This window comes from Passer domesticus, chromosome 12 (assembly GCF_036417665.1).
Source record: "Passer domesticus isolate bPasDom1 chromosome 12, bPasDom1.hap1, whole genome shotgun sequence".
Taxonomy (NCBI): Eukaryota; Metazoa; Chordata; class Aves; order Passeriformes; family Passeridae; genus Passer; species Passer domesticus.
Genome location: NC_087485.1, coordinates 18,698,054 through 18,711,108, shown reverse-complemented (window position 1 = coordinate 18,711,108; position 13,055 = coordinate 18,698,054). Strand labels below are relative to the sequence as shown.

At 40.0% G+C, this 13,055-nt stretch overlaps 1 protein-coding gene across 1 annotated transcript in view; it reads left to right on the top strand.

The window, feature by feature from the left end:
• LOC135279493 (transcription initiation factor TFIID subunit 4-like) overlaps positions 1-13,055 on the top strand; it is a 146,813-nt gene that overhangs the window by 62,110 nt on the left and 71,648 nt on the right. Inside the window, exons 11-12 of the mRNA XM_064386928.1 lie at positions 2,253-2,383; positions 4,688-4,813. Of these exons, the coding sequence (XP_064242998.1) occupies positions 2,253-2,383; positions 4,688-4,813 (257 nt within the window). The remainder of the gene's footprint in view (positions 1-2,252; positions 2,384-4,687; positions 4,814-13,055) is intronic.

The window sequence follows — 13,055 nt, the reverse complement described above, 5'->3', positions numbered from 1 at the left end:
ACACATTCTCACCCTTACCTAGAATAGGACAGAATTTTCCATCTCCAAATTTCTTTTCTGGATACTAGTTAATTAAATGTCCCTTCTTACTTGCATTTTATCTTTCAGACTAGGGTTTTCTGATTGATGGCTTTGCTTACACGTGTTTGCATAGTAAGATGGTGCGTGCTCAAATATTGCCAGTCTGGCTTGGAGGAATTGCTCCTGCCTGTAGGAATTGTCCTCCCAACTTCAAGGACTTCATTTGCCTGGGTGGCAGTTGCAGCGTTCGGATTTAATGTGTGTGTCTGCTTGCCATTACTCATTCAGCTTTCAGCAACCTGAGTGCAGCTCCAGCTCTATTACACAGGACAAATTGGGCACCAAGAAAAGTTCAATTTATTTTTTTCCCCCATGATAAAGCAAAAATTAGTTTAAAATCATATATACATCTTGCTGAAATCCTTAAGGTAACATGTGAAGTAGGGAGTCGGTGATTAAGTTAGTTAAAGTGGTAACGACTTCAAAGAATCCCTAAAATGAACACCAGCGGTAGCTGGAGTAGAGCACTGTGCTGGGGAGGCGCGGCTTGGGAGCGCGGCGGGGCTGTGGGCCAGCCGCCACCGGAATGGGACATCCCGGCGGGACGGGACATCCCGGCGGGACGGGACATCCCGGCGGGACGGGACATCCCGGCGGGACGGGACATCCCGGCGGGACGGGACATCCCGGCGGGACGGGACATCCCGGCGGGACGGGACATCCCGGCGGGACGGGACATCCCGGCGGGACGGGGTGCGCGGGGAGCGCAGATCCCGATGGAGCGGGAGCCGGGCGAGGGAAGGGGCAGATCCCAGTGGAGCAGGAACCGTGGGAAGGGAAGGGGCAGATCCCGATGGAGCGGGAACCAGGGGAAGAGGAGGGAAGGGGCTGATCCCGGTGGATCGGGAGCCGGGGCAAGAGAAGGGTCAGATCTCGATGGATCGGGAACCGGGGCAGGGGAAGGGGCAGATCCCGGTGGAGCGGGAGCCAAGGGAAGGGAAGGGGAAGATCCCGATAGATCGGGAACCGGGGGAAGGGAAGGGGCAGATCCCGGTGGATCGGGAGCCGGGGGAAGGGAAGGGGCAGATCCCGGTGGATCGGGAGCCGGGGACAGGTAGGAACACCTCGCAAAGCCAACACTCGCTCTCATGCAGGACCCATCCCCAAGCGAGGATTCCCCTTGCAATTGGCTCTGTAGGAAGCACTGACCGAAACAGTCACAGATTTCTGTGTTTTGCATAACCATTCATGTGTCCCAGCCAAACTGCTTTTGGAAGTCTTGTGTCCATTCAATGGAAAACTGACTCAGCAGATTTATCCTTTTGTGGTGGTTCAACACCAATGGTCCATACAAAATACAACTACCCGTTTTCTTCCTGTGTGAAATGCACGTGTCTGTGCATGCACAGAGGGAGTTTCCTACCCAGAAAACTGTCCTGCCAGGACCATGGATGCCTTGGTAGGACTGTAGTTTAAATAAGTACATACAGTCATATACCTACAAATTTATATCCAATACTTAGTAATTATTTTGATGAATTTAGGAGTCCTTAAGTGTTCCCCATATTCTTTTTTTTCAGTAGTTTAGAAGTTTTAAAAATATATAAATGCATTAAGTTGTATACTGTTTGCTTTTCTTATAAACTTAGCATGAAGTATCAAATGTCCAGGTAACCATAAATATGTATTGGGGGGACAGCTGGTGTTGGTAAACAACTCTTTTAATATGACTTTGTTTCTTTGCCTTCAATTAATAGGTTTTTTTCACCTAAAGAATTTCTGTTATCAGTACTATGCCAGTGGTGTAGGCTAAAGGATGCAACAGAGTGCTTTGGGCTGCACCCTCACCTGCTCAACACTGAAATTCATCTGCACTAGTGCTTCTGAAAATAAAAAAGTTGTTTTTTCTTGTGTAGAACAACTGAGAACTCAGATTGTCTCATACTCTGACATGCCTCAGTTTAATGTGCCAGGCTAAACTTCAGCAAAGTTCTTAAGTGCTTTCAAGTGTTAAATAAATTATCTAATTTTTCTTTCAAACTTGTAGAGTTGTGCCCTTTTCAGGGGGTCATGAATGTGTTACCAAAGCCACATAAATGCACTGTCATGGATTTTTCTATTCAGGAAAATGAGGTAGTGATGTAAAGTCCTTTAGAGCTTTGTTTGTGTTTTGGGTTTTTTTCCTATGGGGGGGTCAGCTAATTCTGTTTTGTTTTGTTTTTTTGCTTTAGCTAAGAAACTAGGAATTACTGATGTGCCAGCTGAGGTCGTTACTTTTATTTCCCATGCAACACAGAGCAGATTGAGGACAGTGATAGAGAAGGTGACAGTGATAACCCAGCACCGGATGGAGTCGTACAAAGTAAGTGTGCCCAGGCGGGCTTGTGCTCACACAGCCCCGGCCTGCTCCTGCAGCACTGCTGCCCTCCCTGCAGCACTGCTCCTGCAGCACTGCTGCCCTCCCTGCAGCACTGCTCAGCAGCACTGCTGCCCTCCCTGCAGCACTGCTGCCCTCCCTGCAGCTCTGCTCCTGCTGCACTACTGCCCTCCCTGCAGCACTGCTCAGCAGCACTGCTGCCCTCCCTGCAGCACTACTGCCCTCCCTGCAGCACTGCTCAGCAGCACTGCTGCCCTCCCTGCAGCACTACTGCCCTCCCTGCAGCACTGCTCAGCAGCACTGCTGCCCTCCCTGCAGCTCTGCTCCTGCAGCACTGCTGCCCTCCCTGCAGCACTGCTGCCCTCCCTGCAGCACTGCTGCCCTCCCTGCAGCTCTGCTCCTGCAGCACTGCTGCCCTCCCTGCAGCACTGCTGCCCTCCCTGCAGCACTGCTGCCCTCCCTGCAGCTCTGCTCCTGCTGCACTGCTGCCCTTCCTGCAGCTCTGCTCAGCAGCACTGCTGCCATGGGGCTTTGCCTCCTGCTCATCTTCTCCTCTCTGGGGAATTTGGATGGGAGTTCTGTCCTTCTGTGCTGATGTTTCTTGCACGGAGCATGTGCTATGCTGTTTCTGCTCGTGGATTGTCAGATCTGATTCCTGATAGCTCCTTCTTTGTCCAGGGTATCCAGGAATTGGATCGAAATTGCTTTAGGTATTTAGGATTCTATAGTAACTTTTCTGGATGTGAGAGATATTAATATTTTACAAAAGCTGCCAATATCTTTGCCTTACCAACTAAAGAATTCAGCTGTAAATTCTTCACTCATTCTTCTGTTCATGATTGTATTCCTGAAGAAAACTGAAACAATTTTGATATCTCAAACCAGGGGAAAATTTAAATAAAAGTCTACAAACCAGTTTGAAATTCAAATAAATCAAACCTCTTTCCTGATCTATTTGAAATAACTTCTCCAGTAGAAGATGCTTGTTAGTTATTGTAGTTGTTACACTGGTGTCAAAGGAAGGTTGCAATAACTAGTTGTGTGTTGTCTAAGCTTGTTTAGATTGTTTAGCATATATATATATATACACACAGGATAGCTCTGGTTTAGTTTGTTCCTTGGATTTGTGGTACTTCTTTGTATTCTTGGGAGTGGCAATCTAGTCAAACAGCTTTGGACTGTGTCTTATCCTACCTATTTCCCAAACCTGGGGGCCCCATGACCTGAGTCATGGTTGGACTAATTCTGTGTGATATTTGCAAAAATAATAACCTCTGAGATTTGTGGCTATAATCAATGTAATTGTGATGGAAAAATGGATTAAAAACTAAAGGCCACTCTTCCTGGTTATTACCTACATGTAGATTTTTCATTACAATTGATGGATATATTCTACTATATTGGATTGCAAGTAAAATATCCTTGTTTCTTTTCAGTGTTCTTTATCATTTTCAGAAGTGTTAAGTCCCTCCTTCCTTCTCTCTAGGATGGTGTCGGAGAAGAAAACAGTTTGCTTAGTCCCTGTTAAGCCAAAGAAGAATTTAAAACAGTGTCTTAAAAGATCCTTAGGAAAAAAAATTGTGTTGTCTCTCATTAAAATGTAGCATTGCCACTGTATTCTGTCTTTTTCTTAGTTAATGCTATTCTTTGATTTCATAGCATGGTAGTCAGAAAGGAGAACATTAAGTAGATAAATGGGATGAAAGTAATGTGGATAATTTATTTTCCTGCTGACATTCTGGGTGTTCTCCATGTGGCTCATGCCCTAAACTCTCCTGGTTGCTGTGTGCTAGGAAAACTAGCATGCTCTTAGTTGTCATAAGCTTCTGTTTTAATTGGAGTTAGAGGGTTATTCTCAACTGAGTTTTTAGCTTTAATAATGCTGCTTCTTGAGAAAGTCTGTTACTAGTTCAAGATTAGTACAAATGCAGGAATTACAGGTTATGAACCTGCTTATAAACTATAGTTAGGATTATTCAGTAATAATAAAGTCAAGCATTTTAGATGTTTTCCATTATTAATTCAGTTAGTTTTACTTTTTTTAACTCTTTCATGTATCTGGTGCTGATAAATCAATTCTTGTTCTTTTAAAGTTGCTTAGATATTAATTAAATTATCAGATTCTTGCTGCATTGTTAACCTTAGGCTGGCTTCATTCCCCCACGCCTAAAAAAGAAACATTTTATTAGTAGTACAATGGCAAGATTTCAAAGTGTGACACTTAGAGCCTTTGAAAGCATGGTCTGGGTGCAGTGGCTGTTCCTCTGAAGGCCTGTCCCTGTTTTCCAGGATGATGAGTGGTACGAGCAAGCCACAGATGTCCGATCCCAGCTGAAGTTCTTTGAGCAGTTGGAGCGTTTGGAAAAGCAAAGGAAAGATGAACAAGAGAGGGAGATTTTGCTGAAGGCTGCCAAGGTATCACTCACTTTCACTGTTTTTTAGCTACTGAACAATCCATAGCCTTCACACTGTTATTTAATTTTGTGATCTGTGTTTCCTAAGCACATTTGGTTACAACAAGAAAGGGGCTGTTGGTATGACACCACACCTTGAATTCATTCACACTTTCAAAATAATTCTGGGAAATGATTTTTACAATTGCCTTTGAAATATAATAGATGCCAAGGGTTTCTGTGCCACTGAAGAATCATAGCTTACACTTCTGGCATTTAAACAAATTCAGTACATTCTGATTAATTTTTTTAGAGGTTTTTTACTTCTTAGGTTGTTAGACTTTGTTTTTAAACAGTTTTGTTTATTTGTTCATCTTCATTTAAATGTGTTCTAGTCACTTCTCTGTAACTGCAGTATTTGATTGGTTCATGCCTGTCTTCAGTTAACTGCCAGTTCTTCTGCCAGGACTTGTTCCTTTGTAACTTTAATTCCAGGGGCTGAGTGTTCATGGAGTGATAGAACAAACTCAGATCATATTGTTTCAAGAGCACATAGGTATAGATGAGTCTCCTGCTTGTAACTGTAAATTTAATCCTATATATCATATCTAACTGCAAGTAAGTTCATCCCTTAGTTATCCCATTTTTAATTGTACTTGAATCTTCATTGAGTTATTTACTGTATATTCTGAAGAGGTTATACAGAACAACTCAATGTTTAGTTGTAACAGAGCCTCCTGATTTTATGCCATTAATGTTCACAAATTGAGAGATTAAAAAAATAAAAATAAAAAAATAAAACCCAAACCTTGCTTGTTTTGAAATTGTTTCTCAGGCTATGGTAGTCCGTCCTGTTTGTGCTTTTAATTTATAATTGTTCACATTATTAAATAGTCCACAAATTTTTACACCATAGATACTCTTTAAAAGTTTTTATAAAAACATATTTGCTGGTTTTGTTCTTAATTCTTATTTATTAAAAAAAAGACATGCTTATTTATTTTTATCATGTTTTCTTCATTCATTGACTGTATCTTGGTGAATAATTTTCTGTGTATCCTGCTGCTTGTTAGTTTCATTGTTTTTGTGGTTTTTTTTTTTTTTAATGGACATTGAGAAAAATGCAGTAGCTTATAGACCTTAGTTTAGAAATGTTTTCCTGACTGCACAGAGCCTTATGCAGGCTGGACCTCCTGGTATTCCTTCCAACCTGAATTCCTTCATGAATTGATACTCTGTTTTGTGGACAGGTTTTTTTGTTGTTGTTTTAGTCTTGGATAATATGAAGTCCTCTAAAGTCTAAATTTGGGAAATAAATACCCAATCATCAGGTTTGATTCCTGTAAAATGCAGGAAGAGCAAATCTAAGAATTCTGCAACAAAAGAAAAACCAAAGTAAAAGAATACTCTGATTTATTTGAAAAAAATTACCTTAATGAAATTATTGAATACATACTTCATCTTCATAACCAGGAGACAGCTTGGAATAAATACATGAAGGTGAAAAATAAATGAAGGTGTTAAAAATCCATACCCAAAGCACTGGGTAGCCATCTGCAGAGCTGATTTATCAGTGTTAATGTCTAGAGAGAGCAGTAAAAGACACTGTGGACCCCTTGGAAGGTGCTTATGCAGTGTTGTGGTTTAAGTGTAAATGCCATTAGGAGCTGAGCTTGCTTTATTTAGTTGGTGCTCCCCACTCAGCTCTGAGGCATGGCTGACCCAGTGCCAGGCTTACCTAGGACATAGTTTGGTAAAATATGGTCAGATTACAATTTTTATTCTAAATAATAGATTTTATATTATCTCCATAGATACTCTGGTGCTGCTCAAATGCAAAAGCACCTGTACATGAACAGTGATAGTTATTGAGGTCGTTATTCTGAATTCCTGTGTACTGATTCCTTAGCCAGGATTTTGGTTTTTTCTGGTGTTTGTGAACGTGCCTTGTTGTGTGAGGAGGTCTCAGCCCCTGTGGGAAGGATGCAGTCATTGTAGTGACACGGCAATGAAATGGGCACAGTTAAAGTCTGCCCCAGCTGCCTGGTGGAGTGACACCCATCAGTACCCACTTGTCTCTGTCTGTGGCCTGGTGACATTTGTGTCTGTAAGGAGGGAGATGCTTAAACTGCCTCTGGGGGCTCAAACACCCACCATGCACAGGCAGTGTGCCCCCAGTCACAGCACCTTTGTCACCTTGAGAAGCTGTCTTTAAGTTATAAAAATCTTTGGCATTTAAAGTGAAATTTCTGTTTTCCTTCCTACAGATGCTTAAATCTAAAAATCATATTTATTTATAAATGCAACTTCTTAATGTGCCTTTTAGAGAAACAACATGATTTGTTATCTCAGAAGTGTTTTGACAGGTTATTGTGCAACATGATTTTAAGTTTACTCAGCAGAACCATTTTAGTGAAAGTTTCAAAGCCTCCTTCTGGTGGTACCTCATCTACTTTCTTGTATGGAAGAGCATAAAAAGGTCAAACTTGCACAGTGAAAATTATTTTAAAATTATTTACACTTTGGAGCTTTGTTAACAGCCATAGTCTGGGTTTTGATGAAGAATAAGATAGTGAAGGAAATGTTTTGGGCATTGAACCAGATGGTGCTAAATAATCTACTTTGTAACAGGAAAATCAATGGAGAAGATAATGAAAAATGAAGGAATAGGTTGAAATCAAAGGGGAGGCAGCATGAGTCTTTGGGAAGCCTTAAAACTGGTTTGGTAATTTAGCATTGCAGTTCAGTAAGGGGTTAAAAAAAAGGTAAATGATGACCGAAGAAAGTATCAGGCTTTTGTTGTTTGGGGTGATGGGTGGGTTTCTTTAGGGGGAGAAGGGATAATATTTGGCACAAGTGATCTGGTTGATCTGCAACCATAAGTAGGAGATTATTGCAAAATTTGTAAGCACTCAGATGGGCTTGGTTTTGCTTCTGGAAATGTTTTTGGAAGAAGGAGAGATCAAGTCAGATGAGAAGGTAGAAGGAAAACAAAGTTAGGTTTCAAAAAATAAAATTTTTGATGTTCTGAGAAGTCACTAAAGTTAAAATCAGCTGTGGCACTACATGAGTGTCTGTGAAATAAAATAGCAGTGTTGTTTAGCTTGTTAAATGAGAGAATTTTACAAAATCTTATGTCCCATGCCTGGGAAATACTTGAGAAATAGAAACTTAATATCACAAGCTGAGAAGCATTGTGAGTGATGTTCTCATTCCAGTGGGATATTTTGGGGGAAGACAAACTTGACAGGAAAGGAAAAATAGTATGCTGCAGTAGCAATGCAACATTCAGTTTCTTTTACATTAAGAATCTGAAAATTGAAACTACTACCACTACTCTGTTGCAGGAGCCAGAATGACCTCCTGCACCTCAGGGATCCTGCATCATATTCCACAACATTCCATAACCTTCCACAATGTTTCAGAGTGTCCCACAACATTCCAAAATATTCCACAGCATCCCCATACCAGCCCAAGGCTTTTCTCTAATTTACTTTCTAGAAGCTGTTTTTATTGGAGAAGTGTTAAAAGGCATCTTGGTCCCCAGACTGTGAGATCCAGGCCCCTCCTGCTGCTGGAAGAGCTCCTGTCTCAAGCCCCAGAAAATGGGATGTGTCAAGAGGAGGAGCTGTGCAGGGAGGGACTGAGCTGCCTTGGCTGTCACTGATTTTGGCTTTCCTTTCTGACATGAGCATCACAAATGAAAAAAAAATGGCACAAGGAGGGACCATCTTGTGTATAAACATGTATGTAAAGCACAGTTTCTTTAAAGGAAATATTTCGGAGAGTCAACTCTTGGCCCTGGTGTGTTTTGCCAGTGGGAGCCACTGGCTGTTGTTGCCAGGTGTGTGCAGAACCAGACATCCTCTCTGGGCCTTTGGGGATGGCACAGGCAGCTGAGGAGAGTCTCAAGGCTGCAGAAAGGTCAAAAGCCAGACTAAAATCACTTGAGGAATTTACCTTTACATTTGACATGGTGTGTCTCGTGCGGATATTCAAAAAAGAAAAACAAACCAACAAAAAAACAAATCCAAACCAAACCCAAAAAAGCACTGGCATTATTATAGTAAATCTGTGTTCTTGCTGCTTTCAGAGCTGTTTCCAAAACCTGGAAGATGCAGGTCGTGTCTGTCAAGTTGAATGCAGTTCTGGTCCTGGGCTAGTAATGGAAATATTTCTGGCAGTAGAAGGAGTAGGAGGTTGTAGCTGATTTGTTGTTGTTTTGTAGTTTTTATTTCTGAATTTTATTTTGGAGGGAGTGGTGACAGTAAGGAGTTACAGCTTGGGATTGTCCTGGCTCTCAGAAAATTAATGAATCATACTTCTATGTTACAATGTATGATAAGGTGGATCACATTAAAATTAGTGTGTTAATTGATCTGCTCAAACTGGCTGAATTCCTGAATTCCATGTATTTTATTATAAAATTAATGTTGAAATTTCATTTCCAATATATTAAATTATTATTATTATTATTAGAGATTATTATTAGAGATTATTAATATTACTTTGAGTGTATTTTATTATATATTTGAGTGTTATGTATTAGTAGCACAGGTCTGTCAAGTTCTGGGATCTTAACTACAACTCTCACAACAGTAAGATGAATTCTGTAAAAAGAAAATTTACATAAGTAAATGGAAAATTATGTTTAAAATTGTTTGTAAAGTTAATTACCATTTAAGGATGATTGGGTAGTACTATAGGCTGAAGGGCTTTTATATTGAGAGATCAGTGAAATTTGGTGCTGCAGATTCCCTTCCACACGTGTGCTGTGCTGGCTGGGAGGGGCTCTCCCTGAGTCTGAGGTGAGTTCAGGCATTCCATTTCATCCTTTCCTCTTTCTGAGAGCAGTGATTCACTGCAGCCTCCTGCCTTGGAACTCATTCTGATGGGAGCACAGCAAAATGGGAATTACTGCGTTGAGATAATTTCTGAATTTTTAGGAATTTGTTACTGCAATTTTAATGATTTTAATATAAATCATTTTTCAGACCTGTGCTTCTGCATTCCAGCTCACCATGGTCGTAACACTGAGCAGCGTTTTACCCTCAGCTATGATGCTTTTAACTTTCACTTTTTATTAACAAAGCTAACGTGAAAGCAAAGTGTTTCATGTTGCCAATTTAATTTCTTTAATTAAAAGTGGAAGTTATAAGCTGGTACAGCCGTGGGTGAAGTTCTAATGTCATCAATGGGGAAAAATAGGTATAAAATTGAAACTGTTGGCACAGCAGTGCCTTTTGATAATACAGCATCAGAGTTGTGACTCTTAACATTATTTAATGCAAGAAGGTGAATTTGAGGCATTCAAGACCCCCAGTGTGTGTGTTGGTATGGGGCAGTAGAGCTGCAAGTGCCTTAGTTGGGATCAGATGTAGCCCAATGCAGGAGAGACCCTGTGAGGCATTTCCCAGCACAGGTGTAACAAGCTGAGACTTCAAAGTCCTTACAAATCTAAACAGAAAACTTAGTTTTGTTAGTGGATCAAAAATTTAGCTTTGACGTTAATAATCAAGCAAAGTATTGAATAATTATAGTAATGAAAGACATCAGTACTTTTAGTCTGTCCATCTGCATAGATGCAGAGTATGCTCCAATAAAAAGAAATTGGTGCATATTTATAAGTATGGTGTGGTTATAAATACCCTTATAATTTTAAAAACACTGTTGCTTTCTAATTTAAGACGATTCTGTGAAATCTGAAATACCCTGAAAATGACACTGTTCCATGTGTAATTAGATGTCTCTTTTGTGGCCTCCTGCCTTAACACAAGCCAGGGGAAGAGCTGAGGTTTGGAACATTAGGGAGTTTGGTAACATGTAAATGAAGCCCCTTATTTCTGTTGTTTTGAATACACACATTTAACATAGGCTGCTTTTCATACTTTGGAAGTCCAGTATTTCCATAGATGTAATGTGATCTATGCAGTTTTCAGTTTCCAGATAAAGAGCTCTCTAACACAAAGCATTTGGTTCTTCACAATTAAAATATGAGGTTGTCTGGTCTAATAAAATAGCTGGTGTTTGAGAGAAATGTTAACAAACCTGGTTTGCTGAATACATTCTCAGTAGGAGACAGCATTTAATATATTTAGAAATATGTTATCTGCTTAGGATCAGTCCTGGGTTTCTCTAAAATTACTATGGGAAGCTTGCTTGCTTTTAAAGGTGTTTATTCATCAACAGGAAAATACATTATGTAAATGCAGCCTGCTGTATTTACAGATCTAGACATGATGAACAGGGAGGGGAAGGCAAAGGAATTGTGATAAAGTCCTTGAAAGGATTTGATTTGGTGGGTTCTCTGATTAGTGGGTGTTTTCAAAGCTTTGGAGGAAGGAGACATTGGTGCATTAAAAGATTTTGGAAAAAAAAGTTTCACAAAACAGGTGAAGTGCTGCATATTAAGATTTGGATGTTAGACATAAAGGAGAAAGGAAGAGAACTGAAAATATGAATTAACTGGAAGAAAAAAGTTAAACTGCAATTTTAAAAAAGCTAGGAATGATTAGTTAGTAGCTTGATAAAAGTAAGTGCAAAATAATAAAATAATTGCTTGGTGATGTTGACGTGTAGACAAAGCACTACAAGAGCTGAGCAGCAGCAGAATTGTGCAAACTCTTCAGAGGAAGGGAGAGATGTTCACGTGTGGAATGGAGTGTAAAGGGAATCCAGTGACATTTCTAAAGCTCATTTAGGCACCTCTCTTAAGCTTGACATTTGCATTTGCTTATATTTGCTTTAATCCATGTTGCATGAGCATGGGTGAAGCCTTTTATAATTTACATTAGATCATAAAGTGAAGAATTAATGAGATAGTTGATGTTTATACTTGTCCTTTAATACATTTTAGCCTCTCTGTACTGATGATTTTATTTCCAAAGCTTACTGGCATGGTAACCAGCAGGAAAGTATTTTAGTCTTACAAATCTGCTTTAAAAAAAAAATCTGTTATTTTTTTTCTGAACACAAAAGAGTTAAATTCCTTAAATTTTTTTTTGTAGTAGTGATACATCCAATGTAAAATTTGAATTCTGCTTGTTTGAAACAAGAACTACCCTGGATTCTTTGGAAAAGTTCTTTGGCATGGATTTAAGCAATAATTAGAAAATAATTCCATTATTCTACATGTAAAAATAGTTCCATCTTCACCTTCAATCAGGGTTATATATTTAACTTCACCTGGTATTTTATATACGTTCATTTTTGAAACAAGATTCCTGTATTTGATATTGTTCAGGAGTTGAGCACCTGCTTTCACCTCTGCAATAATTTTTATCGTATATTTACTGTGAACAAGCTGGAGGTTTCCACAGAGTAGGTGATTAGCTTTTGCATATTGAGATTATCCTGAACTCCAGATCTGTTCTTATTTGGTCAGTTTCTGGGGAAGAAAGAAAAAGCCCCAACTTTTAAATGTGTTACTTTACTCTTTTGCACTTGCAGAGTTTTTCCTTCACTGATGGAGCCCAGGAATTGCAATGTTACTTTGCATCTCCTGCTTTAATTTTTCTTACACTGTCCCCAAACACTACATACTTCTGGTGTATTTTGCAGGATTCTAACACTTCCTTGTAGAAAGTCAGTAACAATATTAGAAGTCTTATCTGGATTCTCTCAGGACACTCTGCTTCCTCCTAAAGCTGAAGTGCTTTCAACTTGTGCTTTGCATTTGGCGAATTTTCAGCTTCATACAGCAGTGTAACAGTGCTCTGTGTTTCTGTACTGCTTTCACTGTGAGACTCACAAGGCAATAGAAGTTCATTGTACATTTATAAATTTATCATCAAAACCCATGAAAGGGCTAAATATGCTTTTCCATACATCATACTGGAGAAACTGAGGCTCCAACAATTGAATTGTTCTTGCAAAATGACAGCAAGGACCTTGTTCAGCTCAGTTCATGAATACTGACCTGAGCCCATCTCCTGGAGAAGCAGCTCACTGACTGGTGTTTTTTACTTTGTTTTTAACCTAATAGTATAAATATAGTCAAGTTTTTAGCAATTGCTGTATTGGTTAGAAACCCTGCTCCCTGGCAGACCCCAGATTTCATTAAATACCTTTTTGTCTTTGGAACATTAACTAGGTCACATTATCTATGTTTTCTTTTTGTCTGGCCACAGCAGTTAGAAGGAACCTCAGCCTGTGTTGGGGTGGAGTTTCTTCCTTTGTGGCACAAGTCTGATTTGGGCATTGGCCATCTGAGATCTCAGTTTGGCATTCAGCTGCTGCAGACACTGCCCTCTTATGCCAAACAG